The 22,618-nt window shown below is 44.4% G+C and overlaps 1 protein-coding gene across 1 annotated transcript in view; it reads right to left on the bottom strand.

Moving 5' to 3' along the window:
• mapta (microtubule-associated protein tau a) overlaps positions 1-19,574 on the bottom strand; it is a 34,973-nt gene extending 15,399 nt beyond the window's left edge. The window contains exons 1-3 of the mRNA XM_038990446.1: positions 19,398-19,574; positions 14,576-14,599; positions 12,406-12,443 (exon numbers count right to left, since the gene is read on the bottom strand). Of these exons, the coding sequence (XP_038846374.1) occupies positions 12,406-12,443; positions 14,576-14,599; positions 19,398-19,563 (228 nt within the window). The 5' untranslated portion in view covers positions 19,564-19,574. The remainder of the gene's footprint in view (positions 1-12,405; positions 12,444-14,575; positions 14,600-19,397) is intronic.
• Positions 19,575-22,618: the final 3,044 nt, after the last annotated feature.

The raw sequence follows: 22,618 nt of genomic DNA, 5'->3' as shown, positions 1-22,618 counted from the left end.
CCACACAAGCCGCTGTAACACCTTCATTTAAAAAAAGTATAATAAATCAACTGAATATACAATCACAATAAATCCATTATTTATTTGAGTCAGGTCTAAAGAAACATTATGATTTGAAGAAAATTTATTTCAGAAAAACAGAATATGAGTTGGCCTACTGTATGTTATCTGGCAATGCACCATGTCATAGGCTGCAGGCATGTTCATTTAGCTGACAAGATATGCTTCTAAGTCCTGTGCCATTATTTTATATTATATCGTTTTATATTGAGAAGAATACAGAAAGGATATTTTTCCTGGAGTGAGTGTACATATTATGTCGGGTGTAATTTGAAACAGATCCTAAATGCTAGATTTAGAGTTATTTGGCAACTTTAGTGGTGAATGATACAAACCTTACAATGTCTTAGAAATCAAAACATATTTTTTAATGATGCGGGGTAGGCTACTTCGGTTTTATAGTGGAGCATGTGCTTAATATGAGCAGCTGAGAAATACATAGAAGAACACTTATTTCACTTATTTCAAGCCTGTTCCTGCAGCTACCCAGTGCTTAATTTGGGAAACCAAGTGAAATCTGTTCGAGAACATCAATAGTAACATGTTTTCGCAATGAAACATATTTCACTAAACTGTTGACAGCCACTCTGCACACTCGAGACAGGAATAAAGGAGAGAGGAGGAGATGGAAACGCACGGTGGTGAGATATTCTGTATAGCTAAAGGTAATATGTAACCAATTAATAATGAAAATATATTATATACTAGGCTATTCAAAATCAAATAAAAATGCACTAAAATTGTAGGCTAACTGATAGCCGCTCTGCACAATCAATTAACCAACAGCATCACCTAGGGACATACTTTCTCAGAGACTAGTGGATAGACATTTTGGAACGTAGTATAAGGTAACCAGTCCATCCAGTATGTCATCTATAAGTCTATGCTAGGTAGAGCGCTGCCTTATCTCAGTTCACTGGTCACGATAATAACACCCACCCGTAGCACGCGCTCCAGCAGGTATATCTCACTGATCATCCCCAAAGCCAACACCTCATTTGGCCACCTTTCCTTCCAGTGACTGAAACGAATTGCAAAAATCGCTGAAGTTGGAGACTTTTATTTCCCTTTCCAACTTTAAACATCTGCTATCTGAGCAGCTAACCGATCGCTGCAGCTGTACATAGTCCATCTGTAAATAGTCCACCCAATCTACCTACCTCATCCCCATACTGTTTTTATTTTATTTACTGTTCTGCTCTTTTGCACACCAGTATCTCTACTTGCATATCATCATCTGATCATTTATCATTCCAGTGTTAATCTGCTAAATTGTAATTATTCGCTCCTATGGCCTATTTATTGCCTACCTCCTCATGCCTTTTGCACACACTGTATATAGACTTTATTTTTTCTACTGTGTCATTGACTTGTTTATTGTGCTATTGGTGTCACGTTCCTGACCTTATTTTCCCTTAGTTTGTATTTATTTAGTATGGTCAGGGCGTGAGTTGGGGTGGGTTGTCTATGTGTGTTTTCATTGTTGGGTTTTTTGTGTTCGGCCTGGTATGATTCTCAATCAGAGGCAGCTGTCAATCGTTGTCCCTGATTGAGAATCATACTTAGGCAGCCGGGGTTTCACGTGTGGTTTGTGGGTGTTTGTATTTCGTGTCAGTGTTCGTGCCACACGGGACTGTTCATCGGGTAGATTCTCTTTGTTATTTTGTTTCGTGTAGTGTTCAGTTTATTTCTTAATAAAACATGGACACTTTCCACTCTGCGTTTTGGTCCGATCCCTACACCTCCTCTTCAGACGAAGAGGAGGAAATCTGCCGTAACAGAAACACCCACCACCAAAGGACCAAGCAGAGTGGAAAAGGGCAGCAACAGCAGCAGCAGCGGTCAAAAACCCAGGACTCCTGGACTTGGGAAGAGATCCTGGACGGCAAAGGGCCCTGGGCTCAGCCAGGGGAATATCGCCGTCCCAAGGCAGAGTTGGAGGCAGCGAAGGCAGAGAGGCGCTGGTATGAGGAGGCAGCGCGGCGACGCGGTTGGGAGCCCGAGAGTCAGACCCAAAAATGTCTTGGGGGGGGGGGGGGGGGGGGGGCACACGCGGAATGTGGTTAAGCCGGGTAGGAGACCTGAGCCAACTCCCCGTGCTTACCGTGGAGTGAGAGGGCGTCGTACTGGTCAGACACCGTGTTATGCGGTGGGGCGCACGGTGTCCCCAGTACGCGTGCTTAGCCCAGTGCGGGCTATTCCACCTCGCCGCACTGGTAGGGCTAGGTTGGGCATCGAGCCGGGTGTCATGAAGCCGGCCCAACGCATCTGGTCTCCAGTGCGTCTCCTTGGGCCGGCGTACATGGCACCAGCCTTACAAATGGTGTCCCTGGTTCGCCAGCATAGCCCAGTGCGGGCTATTCCACCTCGCCGCACTGGCAGGGCTACGGGGACCATTCAACCTGGTAAGGTTGGGCAGGCTCGGTGCTCAAGAGCGTGTGTCCTCCTTCACGGTCCGGTATATCCGGTGCCACCTCCACGTACCAGTCCTCCGGTGGCAGCCCCCCGCACAAGGCTGTCTCTCCGTCTCCTCCCTACAGGTGTACCTGCCTGCCCAGCGCTGTCTGAACTGCCTGCCTGCCCAGCGCTGTCTGAGCTGCCTGCCTGCCCAGCGCTGCCTGAACTGCCTGCCTGCCCAGCGCTGTCTGAACTGCCTGCCTGCCCAGCGCTGTCTGAGTTGCCTGCCTGCCCAGCGTCATCTGAGCCGCCCGTCTGTCCCGAGCCGTCAGAGCTGCCCGTCTGTCCCGAGCCGTCAGAGCTGTCCGTCTGTCCCGAGCCGTCAGAGCTGTCCGTCTGTCCCGAGCCGTCAGAGCTGCCCGTCTGTCCCGAGCCGCTAGAGCCGTCCACCAGACAGGAGCAGCCAGAGCCGTCCGCCAGACAGGAGCAGCCAGAGCCGTCCGCCAGACAGGAGCAGCCAGAGCCGTCCGCCAGACAGGAGCAGCTAGAGCCGTCCGCCAGACAGGAGCAGCCAGAGCCGTCCGCCAGACAGGAGCAGCCAGAGCCGTCTGCCAGACAGGACCTGCCAGTGCCGTCAGCCAGCCAGGAGCTGCCAGAATCAGCCAGCCAGGAGCTGCCAGAGCCAGCCAGCCAGGAGCTGCCAGAGCCAGCCAGCCAGGAGCTGCCAGAGCCAGCCAGCCAGGAGCTGCCAGAGCCGCCAGTCAGCCAGGATCTGCCAGAGCTGCCAGTCAGCCAGCATCTGCCAGAGCCGCTAGTCAGCCAGGATCTGCCAGAGCCGCCAGTCAGCCAGGAGCTGCCAGAGCCGCCAGTCAGCCAGGAGCTGCCAGAGCCAGCCAGCCAGGAGCTGCCAGAGCCAGCCAGCCAGGAGCGGCCAGAGCCAGCCAGCCAGGATCCGCCAGAGCCTGCAGTCAGCCAGGCGATGCCAAAATCGCTCTTCACTCTGGAGCTGCCGGAGGCGTCCTTCACTCCAGCGCTGCCGGAGTCTCCCGCCTGTCCGGCGCTGCCGGAATTCCCCGTGCATTCGGGACCCATGGCTAGGGTTCCCAGGCCAAGGTTGGCGGCGAGGATCGCCGCTCATAAAAGGCCACGGGGGCGATTAAGGAGGCGGACAAAAACATTTTTGAAGTGGGGTCCACGTCCCGCGCCAGAGCCGCTACCGCGGACAGACGCCCACCCAGATCCTCCCCTAGGGTTTTAGGTGGTGCGCCCGGAGTTCGCACCTTAAGGGGGGGGTTATGTCACGTTCCTGACCTTATTTTCCCTTAGTTTGTATTTATTTAGTATGGTCAGGGCGTGAGTTGGGGTGGGTTGTCTATGTGTGTTTTCATTGTTGGGTTTTTTGTGTTCGGCCTGGTATGATTCTCAATCAGAGGCAGCTGTCAATCGTTGTCCCTGATTGAGAATCATACTTAGGCAGCCGGGGTTTCACGTGTGGTTTGTGGGTGTTTGTATTTCGTGTCAGTGTTCGTGCCACACGGGACTGTTCTTCGGATAGATTCTCTTTGTTATTTTGTTTCGTGTAGTGTTCAGTTTATTTCTTAATAAAACATGGACACTTTCCACTCTGCGTTTTGGTCCGATCCCTACACCTCCTCTTCAGATGAAGAGGAGGAAATCTGCCGTAACAATTGGCTTGTTTATTGTTTAATCCATGTGTAACTCTGTGTTGTTGTCTGTGTCACACTGCTTTGCTTTATCTTGGCCAGGTCGCAGTTGTAAATGAGAACTTGTTCTCAACTAGCCTACCTGGTTAAATAAAGGTGAACAAGAAAAAAATAAATAATAATAATACAGTCCACACTCAAAGTCAATTACTCAAATTTGTTTCATTTTGGAGTATGGACTAGACTAATTATGTACCAAAGACATCTTAAAGCAGTTTTGTTTTATGTTTTTCTGCCATGGGTAGTTCGGGATTGGGCTCATAACCCTATGCATATGCATAAGCTCTGATATGCATATGAGTGTTTTGAATTAATCATCACCTTAGAAAGCTGTCCAGTTTGTTATTACGCTTCGAAACAACATCCAGAACGACCGCGTTTTACTCAGTATCAACCTGCTGTTACTACTTCTTTCTTCAAATTAATCACCACGTTGAGGTGAGTTTTAAATGCATGATGTTCTGATGATGTGTTTGATGTTATTTTCGATTGCATTTCCATTGATGTCAAAGTGGTTAGAGGGACAATAGAGTCCTGAGTACCAGGCCATTAGGACCTGATGGCCGTTGGCAAGTTGGTACTACTAAAGTATGTCCAGAGTGCATAAGAGAATGGTAGGACTGAGTTTCGTCATCATTCTCCTCATTCTACTGGGCCTTCTGTACCGCTTTAAACTTAAGGATGTGTCTGTCCCTGGATCCAACCAGGACCGGATCACTAGTCAGAACTTTAACCAGGACCAAAGGTCCATTCAGGGTTCTGATCCTTCATATACACCCATCCCGATTCAGTCTGACGATGCTGTGGCTAGTAGCTCCAATAACGTACGGCGACCCGGTAAAATAAATAGTGGGGATACGGCGGTAAAACGTGAGCCTACCACAATTAATACAACGTGCCCCAAAAAATGAGTGGCCGAGATGAGATGAGTGGCCGAGACGTGCATGCGGACAAGGCGGAGATGAATGGCAGAGATCGAGGCGCACTTGGACAACTGTGGATGCATCAATTCAGGCTACAAGTGTAGGCATAATGACAATGTCAGAATTTCATTACACTACACTAGGTGTTTTGTAACAGATGTCTATTTTCATTCATCAAATTGCGGGAGCACAGTGCATATTTGAGTTTTGGATGCTGAAATACTTTGGTGAGTGAACGAATGTGCGTAGGTAGCCTACAGGAGCGCCTTTGTTAAGTGAATGTTTGACAATCAGATGAAAACATCATGACTGGTTGTGTTTATGCCACATGAACCTGTTATGGCTGCAAGGGGCAGTATTGAGTAGCCAGTTAAATCGTGCCCATTTCAAACGGCCTCGTACTCAATTCTTGCTCGTACAATATGCATATTATTATTACTATTGGATAGAAAACACTCTCTAGTTTCTAAAACCGTTTGAATTATTTCTCTGAGTGAAACAGAAGTCATTCTGCAGCACACTTCCTGACCAGGAAGTGGAATGTCAGAAATCGATGCTCTGTTCAACTTCCTGCCTATACATGGGCATGATACGTAAGAGTCTACATACACTTCATACACCTTCCCCTGGTTGTCAAGAGGCGGTGAGAGAAAACATTTCGTGTTTATCTTGGTCTGAGGTGGAATTAAAGCTCTTTGTTTGACGTGACCGTCCACTTCCTGTTTCTGGAGCGCGCGAAAGAGGACATGGATTTGCCTTCTGTTTTGCTCTCGTTATGGACGACTAACATCTCCGTCTTAGATTTTATTTGATACATGTGACCATATCATCGTAAAGTATGTTTTTTCAATATAGTTTAATCAGATTATTTACATTTTTTCGGGAGTTTTGCCGTGTTCCGTTCTCTGACTTTGTTGACGTTGGAGAGATCCGTAGCACTTGGCAAGTGCCCATGCTAAATGAAGAGGGAAATTTGCCGTTCCAGATCCAAACAACGACTGTTCTGGACAAAGGACACCTTGTCCAACATTCTGACGGAAGATCACCAAAAGTAAGAAACATTTTATGATGCTATTTCTAATATCTGTCGTGCATGTGAACTGGTCGTGGGCGCCCAAGTGTTTCTGGCTATTGTGGCTACGCTAATATAACGCTACATTTTGTTTTCGCTGTAAAACATTTAATAAATCGGAAATATTGTCTGGAATCACAAGATGCCTGTCTTTCAATTGCTGTACACTATGTATTTTTCAGAAATGTTTTATGATGAGTAATTAGGTATTTGACGTTGGTGTCTGTAAATATTATGGCTGCTTTCGGTGCAATTTCTGATTGTAGCTGAAATGTAAACTATGATTTATACCTGAAATATGCAAATTTTTCGAACAAAACATATGCTATACAATAAATATGTTATCAGACTGTCATCTGATGAAGTTGGTTCTTGGTTAGTGGCTATTTATATCTTTATTTGGTCGAATTTGTGATAGCTACTGATGGAGTAAAAAACTGATGGAGTAAGAAAAGTGGTGTCTTTTGCTAACGTGGTTAGCTAATAGATTTACATATTTTGTCTTCCCTGTAAAACATTTTAAAAATCGGACATGTTGGCTTGATTCACAAGATGTGTACCTTTCATATGCTGTATTGGACTTGTTAATGTGTGAAAGTTAAATATTTAAAAAAAATATCTTTTGAATTTCGCACCCTGCACTTGAGCTGGATGTTGTCATAAGTGTACCGGTGTCGGGCTGCACCCCAAACAGGTTAAAAGGCATAGGCAGCGTGTCCCTAAAGTAAATTGAATTCAATTGCCAAGATTATATAGCCTAGTTAGCTTACTCCCGTCTATACAGAAATATATACAAACAATTTGAAATAGGCTACTCCATCAGAAAGCATTATTTGGCCACAGAGGATCATTAGCTTCTAAAAAAATGTATCTGTGGATTGTTTTAAATCGCAGTCAGAAGGGTCTGCAATTTGGGCAGCGCGCACTGCAAATACCAAATAGATGATTGTTACATCGCGACTGTCAGTGGCAAGCAGAGAGACCTACTCAGACCAGGCATACTGCAATATTTAAAAATACAATCACGGAAAAACTGTTTGGAAAGCAAAAGTCTATTGCTGTAAAGAAAAGACTCAAAAGGACACAAACTAAACAAACAACACAACAAAACACTCCTGGACCGGTTGGGCGCACAAAAACTGATGATCCGGCTGAGGCCCGACGTGGGATGGGCGCCAACCGGGGCAAGGAAACCTCTGGAACGAGCTAGGGCATGGAAGCCCGACGAGCTGGCTAGGCATCCCCGGTTCCACCGGCGGAGGGATCCACCCCGACGTCACCAACAAAACAAAAGACAAACTCCTGGACTATCTGGGCGAACAAAAACTGACGATCTGGCTGAGGCCCGACTTGGGATGGGCGCCTTCCGAGCCAACCGGGGCAAGGAAACCTCTCGAGCCAGCTAGGGCATGAAAGCCCGATGAGCTGGCTAGGCTTTCCCGGTTCCATCGGTGGCGACCCAGAGCCGCTGCCACCATTCCAACCGGAACACCAGTACTCCCCGATGCTTCGTATGTTGGCTGCTGCATTGATTGCCTTATGTCTTTGTATTTAGTTCTTGACGCTGTTCCTGTCTCATCTATGTCAGTTGTTTATTAAATGTTTACTCCCCGTACCTGCTTCGTTCCTCCAGCGTCATTCCGCGTGACAGAATGCAGCAGCCAACATACAAAGCATCGGGGAGTACTGGCGTTCCGGGTTGGAATGGTGGCAGCGGCTCTGGGTCGCGGGGATGCCTAGCCAGCTCGTTGGACTTCCATGCCCTAGCTCGTTCGAGAGGTTTCCTTGCCCCGGTTGGTTCGGATGGTGCCCATCCCACGTCGGGCCTCAGCCGGATCGTCAGTTTTTGTGCGCCCAACCGTTTTTTTTAAGTTCATGACGTCGGGGTGGATTCCGCCGCCGATGGAACCGGGGGTACCTCAGCCAGTCCGTCGGGCTTTCACACCCTGGCTGCCTCAAGAGGTTTCGTTGCCTCAGGTGGCTCGGCAGGTTTCCATCCCACGTCACGCTCAACTGGATCTTCGGGCTTCCTCAGCCGGATCGTCAGGCTCTCACGCTCCTGCCGGTTCGTCGGCTTTTCGATTCGCCCAGGTGGGACGCCGGGTGGCCTCCCAAGAGGGAGGGGTGCTGTCACGTCTGCTCCCGCTCTTCCCTTCCCCTGGCGCTTGAGGGCACCAGATTACCCTGCATCACACACTCCTGCCATCCATCATGCACACCTGACTTCCCTCGTCACTCGCATCAGCGTTATTGGACTCACCTGGACTCACTTATCACCTGTTATTTCCTCCCCTATATTTGTCAGTTCCCCAGCTCTGTTCCCCGCTGCTGCATTAATTGTTTTTTGTCATTAGTTTCTGTTTGCTGACGCTGTTCCTGTCTCGTTCTATGTCTGTATTTATTAAATGTTACTCCCCGTACCTGCTTCGTCTCTCCAGCGTCATTCCGCATGACACATATTCACTGTTTATCATTAGGTCGGTGCCACTTGTTTGTTTTTGGACAATAATTTCCTCGTCCAGGTTAGATGGACGTCATATTGTATTTATGTCTCCCCTTTTCATAGGCCGATTATATGGATCAGACAACATCATTTTTATTGATCTGTTTGTCAGTGTCTGTCACATTATATAAATGATTGGAGACAGGCGCAGGAATTCGTAATAGGGGGATTTAATACTCCATCCAAAATATACAACATGCCATGAAAAGGCACGGGGACGAAGGCCAAAACAAACATGTATACAAAAACACAGGGATGTAACCCAAACAAAAGAGCGAGGTTAAACCTGCACTGCACCAGATGCGGAACAACACTGGCCTCGGGGACGACCCCAGGGATGCGGTGTGGGTCGGTCAGGGCGCCGCTAGTGGAAATCCCTGGTCAGCGAAGCGTCCAGGGATTTCCACCGCAGGAACCCAGCACCGCTCCTCTGGGCGTACTCCTCCCGACGCACTGCACCAGCAGTGGGACGACACCGGCCTCGAGGACAACCACAGGAATGCGGTGCGTGTCGGTCAGGGACAGTTGCAACTGCCGAAGTTGCGGCGGCGTGGGACGGGCTAGTTGCAGCGTGGTCAGACGGGCCATTCCCACTGTCTCCATTTAGGGTTGGTTATTTTGTCATGTTGTATAAATGATTGGAGACAGGCGCAGGAATTCGTAATTGAGGGGTTTAATACTCCACCCAAAATATACAACATGCCATGAAAAGGCACGGGGACGAAGCCCAAAACAAACACGTATACAAAAAGACAGGGATGTAACCCAAAACAAAAGCACGAGGTAAAACCTCGAATAAATACATGAAACGAGACCCGCAATACACTACACGGGATGAGACCCGTAATAACAAGTGCACAATACACGGAGCGCAAAAGCCGAAAAAGCAAAGCATAGGTACTCACAGACCAACCGACATGGGAACAATAACCGACAAGACAATGGTGAACAGAGGGCACATATATACAATTACTAATCAGGGGAATAGGAATCAGGTGTGCTAATGAGACAGTTCAGCCGGTAGCGTAGACCTCTGGAACCGTTGCACGGAATGAGCAACAGGTATCCGTGACAGTGTCAGCAGAGTAAGCTACCCTGTAATTTTTGTAGTATTGAAAAAAATGCATGAGCGCACTTGGGTGTCCTGTACCGGTAAGAAATTACATTAAAGAAATGTAAAATACTAATCCACTTTCACCCCTGCATATACATCAGATTGAACTATTGTAAAAAAAGATGAACCCCTAAAAAGGAGTTAACTCCCTCTCCAATCTACTTTACAGTGAGAGCTGCAGGTCCCTGAGAGAGAGGTTGAGACCAGGGACAGGAAGTGGACACATTGACACGGGCACGCACAACACATGGACAAACACATATGCACCACACACACGTACAGTTGAAGTCTGAAGTTTACATACACTTAGGTTGGAGTCATTAAAACTTGTTTTTCAACCACTCCACAAATTTCTTGTTAACAAACTATAGTTTGGGCAAGTCGGTTAGGACAGACTTTGTGCATGACACAAGATATTTTTCCAACAATTGTTTACAGACAGATTATATCACTTATAATTCACTGTATCACAATTCAAGTGGGTCAGAAGTTTACATACACTAAGTTAACTGTGCCATTAAACAGCTTGGAAAATTCCAGAAAATGTTGTCATGGCTTTAGAAGCTTCTGATAGGCTAATAGACATAATTTAAGTCAATTGGAGGTGTGCATGTGGATGTATTTCAAGGCCTACCTTAATACTCAGTGCCTCTTTGCTTGACAATCTGCCAAGTCCTCAGAAAAACAATTGTAGGCCTCCACAAGTCTGGTTCATCCTTGGGAGCAATTTCCAAATGCCTGAAGGTACCACGTTCATCTGTACAAACAATAGTACGCAAGTATAAACACCATGGGACCACGCAGCCGTCATACCGCTCAGGAAGGAGACGCGTTCTGTCTCCTAGAGATGAACGTACTTTGGTGCAAAAAGTGCAAATCAATCCCAGAACATCAGCAAAGGACCTTGTGAAGATGCTGGAGGAAACAGGTACAAAAATATCTATATCCACAGTAAAACGAGTCCTATATCGACATAACCTGAAAGGCCGCTCAGCAAGGAAGAAGCCACTGCTCCAAAACCACCATAAAAAAGCCAGACTACGGTTTGCAACTGCACATGGGGACAAAGATCGTACTTTTTGAAGAAATGTCCTCTGGTCTGATGAAACAAAAATAGAACTGTTTGACCATAATGACCATCGTTATGTTTGGTGGAAAAAGGGGAAGACTTGCAAGCCGAAGAACACCATCCCAACCGTGAATCCCGGGGGTGGCAGCATCATGTTGTGGGGGTGCTTTGCTGCAGGAGAGACTGGTGCATTTCCCAAAATAGATGGCTTCATGAGGAAAGGAAAATTATGTGGATATATTGAAGTAACATCTCAAGACATCAGTCAGGAAGTTAAAGCTTGGTCGCAAATGGGTCTTCCAAATGGACAATGACCCCAAGCATACTTCCAAAGTTGTGGCAAAATGGCTTAAGGACAACAAAGTCAAGGTATTGGAGTGGCCATCACAAAGCCCTGACTTCAATCCTATAGAAAATGTGTGGGCAGAACTGAAAAAGCGTGTGCGAGCAAGGAGGCCTACAAACTTGACTCAGTTACACCAGCTCTGTCAGGAGGAATGGGACAGAATTCACCCAACTTATTGTGGGAAGCTTGTGGAAGGCTACCCGAAATGTTTTACCCAAGTTAAACAATTTAAAGGCAATGTTACCAAATACTAATTGAGTGTATGTAAACTTCTGACCCACTGGGAATGTGATGAAAGAAATAAAAGCTGAACTAAATAATTCTCTCTACTATTATTCTGACATTTCAGATTCTTAAAATAAAGTGGTAATCCTAACTGACCTAAGACAAGGAATTTTTACTTTGGATTAGATGTCAGGAATTGTGAAAAACTGAGTTTAAATGTATTTGGCTAAGGTGTATGTAAACATCCGACTTCAACTGTAACTAACAATGATATCATGGAAAAACATGTTTTTTCTTCAACCTTTAACTATGAATGATGGATGTATGTTTAGCAATTAGCAATACAGTTGCACCTATTAAGTATTGAGCAATCCAGAGTGTGGGCCCCATTTCATCTAATGTATATTTTGAAAACCTTCAAACACACCCTTACAATCATAAGGGGTTACAATCGAAAAAAGGCAAGACTGGGAGTTAGTGAGTGTTGGCTTCAATTGATGCACAGGAAAACAATGCTGTTTGTTAGGCTGTGTTAAGGTCTAGCCTGCACCACTATCAGCCGTATGCAGGGGTGCATGGGTTGTACCACTCTCAGCCGTGTGCAGGCTTGTGCCATACTTACACGGGGCTGCCTGGCCCCTACACTGCTGGCTCTAGTGGGTACTGAGGTGGGCCCATTTCTGGTTCTGTTGACTGGGGAGGGTCTTTTAAGGGCAGATGTGGGTCTAGCTTTGGTGGCAGTTTTGGTTGTCTTTGTATGATTGGAAGCAATGAGTGTAAAAAAAATGTTTTTGAATACCTTGAAAGTAAATGAAGAAATGTCATGAAACAGGCATGGATTCACAAATGAACAGTATGAGTTCAAGGTTCATACTGATAAGGAAATAGGATTTCAAAAAAGGTTTTCAATGACAAATTAAGAAGACATTTGTAGCATTGTCCATGTGTACTGCTATGGGATAAGTTGCCTACCTTCTTATCAGCATTGTCGTTTTCAATCTTTGCTTGAGCTGTGGTGGAAAAGGGGGAAACAGACATTTAGCATATTGGACTCTTCAGACAAAAATATCTATTGCCCTTTTTTTTTAGCTCACCGAGTGAACAAACTTCGAGAGGCCATCGACATGTTCCGTTGTATGTATGTGTGCATAGGGAAGTGGAGACCAAATGAAAGACAATCACAAAGACGTGGAACTCTCAAAAACATGCATAGTGACTGTAACACACAGGACTTGTTGACTGGAAACACACAAAAGCATTTGCGAGATCCGTAAACCGTAGTGGATTTTGGGTCTGCAAGGCCAGCAGAAAGAGCAAGACGGACAGGAGGAAACAAAAACAAAGGGAAGGGAGGGAGGACGACAAGCTTATCCTCAGCCAAACGTGAAGTTCCATAGCGCATTTTCAGGGGAGCGAATGCTGCATAGCATACGGTAGCTGTTTTGTAAAATAAAGAGGATGAAATTAACTGAAGAAGATTGAGTTTGGGATTTGGTGAATAGAACTGCAAACAGACCTTTGTATATAGCAACCGGGACCAATGACTTTCTTGCGGGAGAACTTTGAGGAGTTTTCTGGAGTTCGCTTGTGGTCTTGGTGGACTGTACAGCATCTCTCGTCTTGGGATCCTCAACGAAATCCGGTATGGACATATAGCTTGCTCTTTCTAATTCTAAAACAGGGTTAATTACACCTATGTCAGATAGTACTGCTGTCAAATGTTTGTCACTATCAGAAGACGCCATGTTTCCATTGACCTGTGGCTCTATTTGTCGCTCCAGCTGGTTGTCCACATCAAAATGGGCAGTGTCCTTTAAAGCTGATGAGACAGCGTCATGTACCTCCTGGAGATGTTCTGAATAATGTCTGGGGCTTTTGTCCACTGGTACAGAGTTTTCCAGAAAAAAGTGGGAAGAGGACGGACTGTGAACCGGAAAGGAATCAGGGCTTCCTGGCACAAACTCCTTAGATCCAGTATTAGAAGCAGCAGCAGCCTGTTGGAGAGACTCGGCATAATCGAAAGTCAGTCCTTGTTTTCTGGCTTCTTTTGAAATCCTTAGACCCTGGTCTTCATCTACCCACAATCTATTCTCTTCAACGGAGGTGAGGTCCTCAAAGGCTGTGCTGCGGACTAAAGAAGTACCCAGCGGATCACTCTGCCCAGAGGAGCACTCAGGTGCATCAAGACTGACCGCTCTCTGAGAATCTGGACTGACCCCCTTGGCGGATGGGAGGGCCCCTCTCCCCTCTGACCCCTGGGTATGGTCTCCAGAGGTCCATAAAGAGTTACTCAACTTCTTCCCAAAGTCCCCTCCCCCCTGTGCCCCCTCTGAGTCTGCATCTTCAGAGTCCAGAGAACAGAAAGCTCCCAAGGTCTTGAAGCCAAGTCCTGCCCCAATCTCTGTGTCTTCAGCAGCTTCCGATCCATTAGGCGGCGTCAACACAAATCCACTGAGGATTCCCACACCAGGTGCCTCTAGTTTTTTTGAAAGGCAGATTTAATTGTGAATTTACTCCACTCGTTTCCGTCTCCCCGTTAAAATGTTATTTGAGAAGAAAAGAGAAATTAATTTGACAGTGAACTACATAGTCACGATTTGGAGAACACCACAGAAAAGTTTTTTTTTAATGATGTTTTTGTGTTTATAATGGTGTCGTGGAAGAAGTCACAGGACGCTCTCTGTGTCTGTCCAGCAGCTATGAAAAGTGCGGAATGGATAGAATGGCTTTATGAAATGCACATAACAACTTACATTAACAATAATGACGTAAAAGATGGACAAAATGCTTCACAATTGGATCAATGGAAAAGATTGACAACAGATGACTATGAGACAAATGTAAACATAACTGTGAGATGTGCTGGGATGATATGCTGTCATACACACTGAATGGTGCATATTTAATTCCAAAATATGCCTTTAAAAAAATAAGTCTAATTATGCTGAGAACTTTTAAACAACCATCATATTCTTTTAAACATGTATCATAGCAGTTTATATTACTGTATTTTATTGAGTACTTTGGCAACAATAGTATTGTAACAGCTATGGCTAATATCATAAAATAGTGATCTGGACTTTATCTAAGATATACCCAAAGTGTTTGCAAACATTGTCCACAGTGTGATCGACCAAAATACCTGTTGAGGCTGTTCCTCCAGTTGCTGTTCAAACACGGCGAGGCAGTGCAGAGAAACAAAAAGAGGATCCAACTATTAGGTCTTGTCAAACACATGACATGCTACAGTGCATAACATCCAAAAGAACCACGCCACTGCAAAGAAAGCAAAGCAGCCTAGATTACTTTACACCATGCATACAGTTTTTGCTTAATGCACAAAAGCCACAGCAACTCATCTTTACCTCAGCCTTTTTCACATACATCAAAACAAAGTAATTTGATTAAACAATCCATATCTAAATCCAGCTGTGTGTGTGGGTGGTTATAGGTATTGCTAGATGTGGGAGATGCTGAGCCTGACACACTGTTTTCATTGAAAAATCATGGTCCAACATGACACCTAACCTGGCTTTCCTTCTGGCAGGACAGCAACTGTGTTCTCCATTATTGTGGCATTCTCCATATCGGGAGGCTCCTGATCTGTTTAACATATCACAGGGTCCTTTCAACCTGCTGTTTCCCTTTTCTCTTGGGCTATGTAACATGTAACAGTGTACTACAATACCCATAATGCTATGTGTAACATATCCGGTTTCTATCTGGTTTCAGAATGGAGGCGTGTGTTTTGATCCCACTTCTGACAGTAATTCTAGTTGAGATACTGTAGCAATGGTATTGTGTATGGACCAGGGGAAAAGTTATGCTTTGTTATTAGTCTGCTACAAACTTGACCACACACACAAAACCAAATGCACTGGGGAAAATTAATGAGAGAAGTAAGTATTAAGATAATTAAGAGTGATTCATAAAAGACAAAAGGGAAAAAAAGGTTAACCCAGAAATAACATTAAAGTAAGCATTAACAAAAGCCAACCAAAAAACTAACTCTCTTCAGGTTGTGGCTCTGAAACCAACAAATAGTTAAAACAATATTAAGCTGATACAGTACATAATATAATTATGTTACGACAAAAGCCAACCAAAAAACTAACTCTCTTCAGGTTGTGGCTCTGAAACCAACAAATAGTTAAAACAATATTAAGCTGATACAGTACATAATATAATTATGTTACGTACAAAGGAGGGGCAGAACCAGAGATTAACATAAAATAACAACATTAGAAAAGTTTAATGCAAAAGACAGTGGTGGTTCTGGTGGTGGGTGCATACCAAGTTGCACCTCCTCCCCAGAGGTGCAATGGTGCACCTCCTCATCACAGATGCTCTCCAGTTCAGAAAGCTCAGACTGTGGTTCAGTCACCCTGTCTTTTGACCTGGCTTCCTCAGGCTCCACTGGGAGAGAAATGCACACTTTAGGTCAGAAACCTGGTTGGGCATGTCATGGATTATTAATAATAAATAACATTCTGCTTCTTATGACAGTTGATCAGAAGCGAAAAACTAAAACACAGATCCAGACACAATCAATCACACTGAGAAGAAAGCAAAGGTTAGTCATATAAGTTGTCATACATTTGTAAAGGAAAATAAAGTCTGCAAACCAAAAACAAGCTTTTTTGGGGGTTATGGCTCTGAAACAAATGAATAGTTTAGCAATATTAAAATGATACAAATTAATAGTTTAGCAATATTAAAATGGTATCCTGCATAGAAACACGTACTGTACATAGTGAAGGATTATTTATTTTTTAAACGGATAGAAAAAACATTGGTATTAAAGCTGAATGCAAAGTGCAGTGGTGGTGGTGGGTGCATACCAGGTTGCACCTCCTCCTCACCAGAGGCGCTAAGTTGCACCTCCTCATCACAGGTGTTGCTCTCCAGTTCAGAGAGCTCAGACTGTGGTTCAGCCGCTCTGTCCTCTAGTGTGGCTTCCTCAGGCTCCACTGGGAGAGAAAGGCAAGCTTTAGGTTAGTAACCTGGGCCGTGTTCAGAAGGACACACCGTAGGAAAAGGTTATGAAAGGGAAAATGTTCAATTACGGTTTCATATTGGACATGTGCATGTAGTCCGTGCTGTTTCAGTCCGTTTGGTGCCTAATGAACACAACTGCATAGACACGTCATTAGTAGATGGCCCCAAGCCAAGCAGTCATCTATCTATGGCCCTTGCCCCAAGTGCTTATGGTGTGTAGTACTGAAAAACCTCATCCACATTTTCCACACATCAAACACTGGTTATGGAAGTAGTGAATGTCAACAAACGCTGTGAAATGAAATCCAAAATACCTTTATTTCAACATTTTAAACCCAGCCATTGGGTATTATTGTAATGTTTAGTCCCTAAATCCAGGCTTAATGTTGCACCCGTTGACCAGCTCTATAATTCCCCTTTCAGAGAATGGCGCCTGTTCCTTCAGCTCTTATCGCACGATGAACAAGCTTGTTACATCATCAAACAATCAATTGCCAACATATTTCAGCGCAAAAAATAAGTGACAATTATTTAAGTTAGCAGTAGTCAGTCTGGAAATAAAATGGAAATTGCTGAATGGGTGAAAACCATCTCTTTAACCATTAAGAATTATCACTAATTGCCAATGACATGTTCTCATCTACCACTAAACTACACAAAACAAGCTTGACTCCGTTGGGAAGTCGATATTTAGTATCTACACTAGATGACTACGAACAAATCACAGTGGTCTCCCGTAACTACTAGTTAGTAGAGTGTACTCACTATGTGCCGTACAGTCGGTGCAAGTACTGTTAAGCTCTGTGTAGGAACCTGACTCAGACCGGTGTAGCTTCCTGCTCGTCCGAGTGGTAAGGGGAAGGGCGAAGGGGGAGAACGAGTGCACTAGCGAGGGCTGTAAACTGGGGAAAGCTAGACTACGTACTACTTGGGCAGAGCAGCCATTTGGGGGCACAGCAGGAATAAAAAGAGAAGGTTATCATCATTGTTGTTGCATTTGTTGCAACACAACAGCAACCCCATTGTGAAAGGTTGGCGACCCTGACTGTAGTCTGCCAGTACAGCTACTGTGCTCTTCTCTCCTTTCTAGATAAAGTGCCTTCAGAAAGTATTCACACTAATTGATCTTTTCCACATTTTGTTGTGTTACAGCCTGAATTTAAAATTGATTACATTTTGATTTTTTTTGTCACTGGCCTAAACACAATGCCCCATAATGTCAAAGTGGAATTATGTTTTTCAAGATTTTTATAAATTAAATAAAAATGAAAAGCTGAAATGTTTTGAGTCAATAAGTATTCAACCCCTTTGTTATGGCATGCATAAATAAGTTTAGGAGTAAAAATGAGCTTAACAAGTCACATAATAAGTTGCATGGACTTACTCTGTGTGCGATAATAGTGGTTAACATGGTTTTTGATTGACTCTCTGTACCCCACACGTACAATTATCTGGAAGGTCCCTCAGTCGAGCAGGGAATTTCAAACAGATTCAACCACAAAGATCAGGTAGGTTTTCCAATGCCTCACAAAGGACACCTATTGGTAGACTGGTTAAAAAAAGGAAGCCTGTGTATGAAAAAAAGGGAGCCTGTACAGAATAAAAAATATTCCAAAACAAACAGGGCATTAACCTAAACCTCAAGGCCAAATATACACTGGAGTTGCTTACCAAGACAACATTGAATGTTCCTGAGTAGCCTAGTTACAGTTTTGACTGAAATCGGCTTGAAAATCTATAACAAAACGAGAAAATGGCTGTCTACAAATGATCAACAACCAACAGAGCTTGAAGAATTTTTAAAAGAATAATGTGCAAATATTGTACTATACTGGTGTGCAAAGCTCTTAGAGACTTACCCAGAAAGACTCACAGCTGTAATCGCTGACAAAATTGATTCTAACATGTATTGACTCAGGGGGTTGAATACGTATCTAATCAAAATACAGTATATTAGTGTTTTATTTTTTTTATTTTTTTACCAATATTACAATTTGTCTTCGACTTTGACATGAGAGTATTTTGTGTAGATCGTTGACAAAAAAATTACAATTTAATCCATACTTTGTAAGATTACTTTCTGAAGGCACTGCAATATGCCATAAACGGCATGGGGCAAACCTCCCTGTAGCCAAGGCTTTCCCCACTGTACTGTATTTCCTCATTCCTTCCCTAGTCTTAGCCTTCCATTGACTGCCCATTTGATTAATAATGTGCCTTTACAAAAGGTTAAGGATCTATGTACTGTCCTGAAAGCTTGATTGTTTACAAGAATGAATTGGTAACAGTGGTGGTGGACGGAGGGGCAGGGAGCGTTCTGAGGCCCTGACCCAGATCCCTGTATTGCAGAGTGGGAGAGCGGGAAAGTGCAGCTGCAATCTGGGGACTGAAGGCCCAGTCAAGCATGCTTTGTTTGCTTTATGTAAAGGGATTTAAAAAATAGAACAATCAGAAAGCCTCAGCCTCTTGGCCCGCTCATTGCAGAGAATTTTGACTAAGAAATGGCATGTGACTTTAGAGAGAAAAAAAGGCCATCATTCAAGACATTCATCTAGATTTGGCAGTCTTGGACACGTTTTTGTGGCTAGCATAATGCTTGTTGACTACAAAGCTACCCTCTGCCCACTCCGCCCACACAGATCCAATCCATTTGCTTATATAAAGCTATAAAAATAAGCTGTGTAAATTAAGTAATTTGTTGTGTTCTTCCTGACTACAATAAGTAACCCCTGATCACACTTTTCTGGCTCGTGCAGTTTTAATGAAGACATTCTTTTTTCTTTTACCCTTCAAACTCCTTTACACACCCATCCTCTAAGGCTATTTTGGGCCCCGCAGTAGCAATACCCTCAATAAAACATCCCTCTGTTTCTATCTGGAGGTTAATTGAGCAAGCGTGTGCTTTGACGCTCTGTGCTAGTTTAGCAGCCTATTTTACAGGCTGATAGATAGATATAATAGCTGACCTTTCATGGGGCCATCCCCTGGGCTCCTGTGCCCCAGCTGGACCCCGTTCTCCTGGTGATGCAGGTCGTTGATGGTCATGCCGGCTAAGGAAGCGCTCATGGTGTCCCCGGAGTTGTAGCTGTAGGTGTTAGGGGCGTTGTTCATATAGTCCTGGTGTTGATCCATAGCAAGTCAGGTTCAGGCTATACAAAAGAGGAGCAGAAGAAAGTGCCAAATAGATGTTACCCCCAAAAATTGAAACGCGCCAGTGGCAAAGGCACATCAAAATATCGGAATTCAGATATGACGTCATTGTTTTAGCGCTATCCACTTTTAAGAACCTCCGCTATTGAGCTCGCCAGAGAATGTCAATTTCACTCAAGGTGGATCAAGTCAAATTGTGTTGCATTGGAGAGCCTATTCTTCTGAGAGATACAGGTGACTATCGGAATCCAATAGAGATAATCAAGGATGCAAAGGAACTTGCCAGTACCTGGTCCTGAGAATTTGCCAAGTAATTCAATGAACAACCTTTGAAAGTTGAAGAGTCTCTTCCGCCTGACATAAGCCAGTCAGCCAGCAGCGGCTCAATGTAAACAGACACTGTGCCTAAGAAAATCTGGTTATTTATATTCTTAACATGGGTACCTGGTGTAGAGTTACAAGACAAAAATAGTCCCCTGTGCCCATGTGCGTTGTGTCCTAACTGTGACAACTCGCACTTCCTAAACAACCAGAGACTACCTCTGTGTTTCTTAAGATTCACTTAAACTCAATCAGACAGAAACTGCGCTTATACTTATCAGTGACCTAACAGAAGTGAAAAGCCACTCAACTGTCAAGCTTGAGGTTTTAACCAATTTATTTATTTATTATTGATTTCCTGTAACATCTTTAGAAATATGTCATTAAGACGTGTATCAACCATCAAGGAGTTAGAGACCAGTGTGTGAGGACGTGCTCGCTCCATCAGATAGCTGTGAACGGCTTCAAATCTCATAAAATGAGGATTACATACTGTCGCAGATTAAATCAAAGCCTATGGTTACGTCAGCATTTTATTCTATTTCTATCTGCTTTTTTCATCTTTCCCTCTCTCTCTCACACACCACGCACATAGCCTTTTGATACCCTGACCACAAGCACACACACACACTAGCTCACATGCACGTGCACACACACATAAGAACCACATAATATAAAACGTAAGTGACCATAAAAGCGTATTTATTGTCTTGTAAAGCTTCTTTTTTTTTTTTACATCTGAATTCCGGCGTCAAGTCATTACTAAACACGATTGCGAATGTGAATTCACAAAATAGCTGGGGGTAAAATTATGAGGATCATTGATAATTATACAACGGGTGGGTCTAATCCTGGACACTGATTGGTTAAAACCTCATTCCAGCTGGTGTCAATTCCACAATTTACCACCCGGCTAAAGCTATGACTTGAAATGCCTATTTACTCTGTTCCGTCTCACTGCGCAATCCACTGGTCAGTCAGACAATATATAAACTTGATCTCCACTGTAAAAAGCATCTAGACATTATCTCCCATTTATTTTATACTAGCAATTGGTACTCAATAGCGGAGATTTGTATAAAACTTGTGGTCTCTCTCTCTAGCATTTGCAACATTGTTTCAATATTGAAATTCGATCCCCAGCGTTCCTGTTGTTTTTGTTTTTTAAAATTGTATTTCACCTTTATTTAACCAGGTAGGCTAGTTGAGAACAAGTTCTCATTTGCAACTGCGACCTGGCCAAGATTAAGCATAGCAATTCGACACATACAACAACACAGAGTTACACATGGAATAAACAAAACATACAGTCAATAATACAGTAGAACAAAAGAAAACAAAAAGTCTATATACAGTGAGTGCAAATGAGGTAAGATAAGGGAGTTAAGGCAAAAAATAGGCCATGGTGGCGAAGTAATTACAATATAGCAATTAAACACTGGAATGGTAGATGTGCAGAAGATGAATGTGCAAGTAGAGACACTGAGATGCAAAGGAGCAAGATAAATGAATAAATACAGTATGGGGATGAGGTAGGTAGATAGATGGGCTGTTTATAGATGGGCTATGTACAGGTGCAGTGATCTGCGAGCTGCTCTGACAGCTGGTGCTTAAAGCTAGTGAGGGAGATATGAGTCTCCAGCTTCAGAGATTTTTGCAGATCGTTCCAGTCATTGGCAGCAGAGAACTGGAAGAAAAGACGACCAAAGGAGGAATTGGATTTGTGGGTGACCAGTGAGATATACCTGCTGGAGCGCGTGCTACGAGTGGGTGCTGCTATGGTGACCAATGAGCTGAGATAAGGCGGGGCTTTACCTAGCAGAGACTTGTAGATAACCTGTAGCCAGTGGGTTTGGCGACGAGTATGAAGCGAGGGCCAACCAACGAGAGCGTACAGGTCGCAGTGTTGGGTAGTGTATGGGGCTTTGGTGACAAAACGGATGGCACTGTGATAGACTGCATCCAATTGGATGAGTAGAGTGTTGGAGGCTATTTTATAGATGACATCACCAAAGTCGAGGATCGGTAGGATGGTCAGTTTTACGAGGGTATGTTTGGTAGCATGAGTGAAGGATGCTTTGTTGCGATATAGAAAGCCGATTCTAGATTTAATTTTGGATTGGAGATGCTTAATGGGAGTCTGGAGGGAGAGTTTACAGTCTAACCAGACACCTAGGTATTTGTAGTTGTCCACGTATCCTAAGTCAGAGCCGTCCAGAGTAGTGATGCTGGACGGGCGAGCAGGTGCGGGCAGTGATCGATTGAATAGCATGCATTTAGTTTTACATGCCTTTAAGAGCAGTTGGAGGCCACGGAAGGAGAGTTGTATGGCATTGAAGCTCGTCTGGAGGTTAGTTAACACAGTGTCCAAAGAGGGGCCAGAAGTATACAGAATGGTGTCGTCTGCGTAGAGGTGGATCAGAGAATCACCAGCAGCAAGAGCAACATCATTGATGTATACAGAGAAGAGAGTCGGCCCGAGAATTGAACCCTGTGGCACCCCCATAGCGACTCCCAGAGGTCCGGACAACAGGCCCTCCGATTTGACACACTGAACTCTATCAGAGAAGTAGTTGGTAAACCAGGTGAGGCAATCATTTGAGAAACTAAGGCTGTCGAGTCTGCCAATAAGAATTTGGTGATTGACAGAGTCGAAAGCCTTGGCAAGGTCGATGAATACGGCTGCACAGTAATGTCTCTTATCGATGGCGGTTAT

The sequence above is a fragment of the Salvelinus namaycush genome, chromosome 4, assembly GCF_016432855.1.
Source record: "Salvelinus namaycush isolate Seneca chromosome 4, SaNama_1.0, whole genome shotgun sequence".
Lineage (NCBI taxonomy): Eukaryota > Metazoa > Chordata > Actinopteri > Salmoniformes > Salmonidae > Salvelinus > Salvelinus namaycush.
Note: the sequence above shows the minus strand (reverse complement) of the source record. Positions and strands in the feature narration are given on the sequence as shown.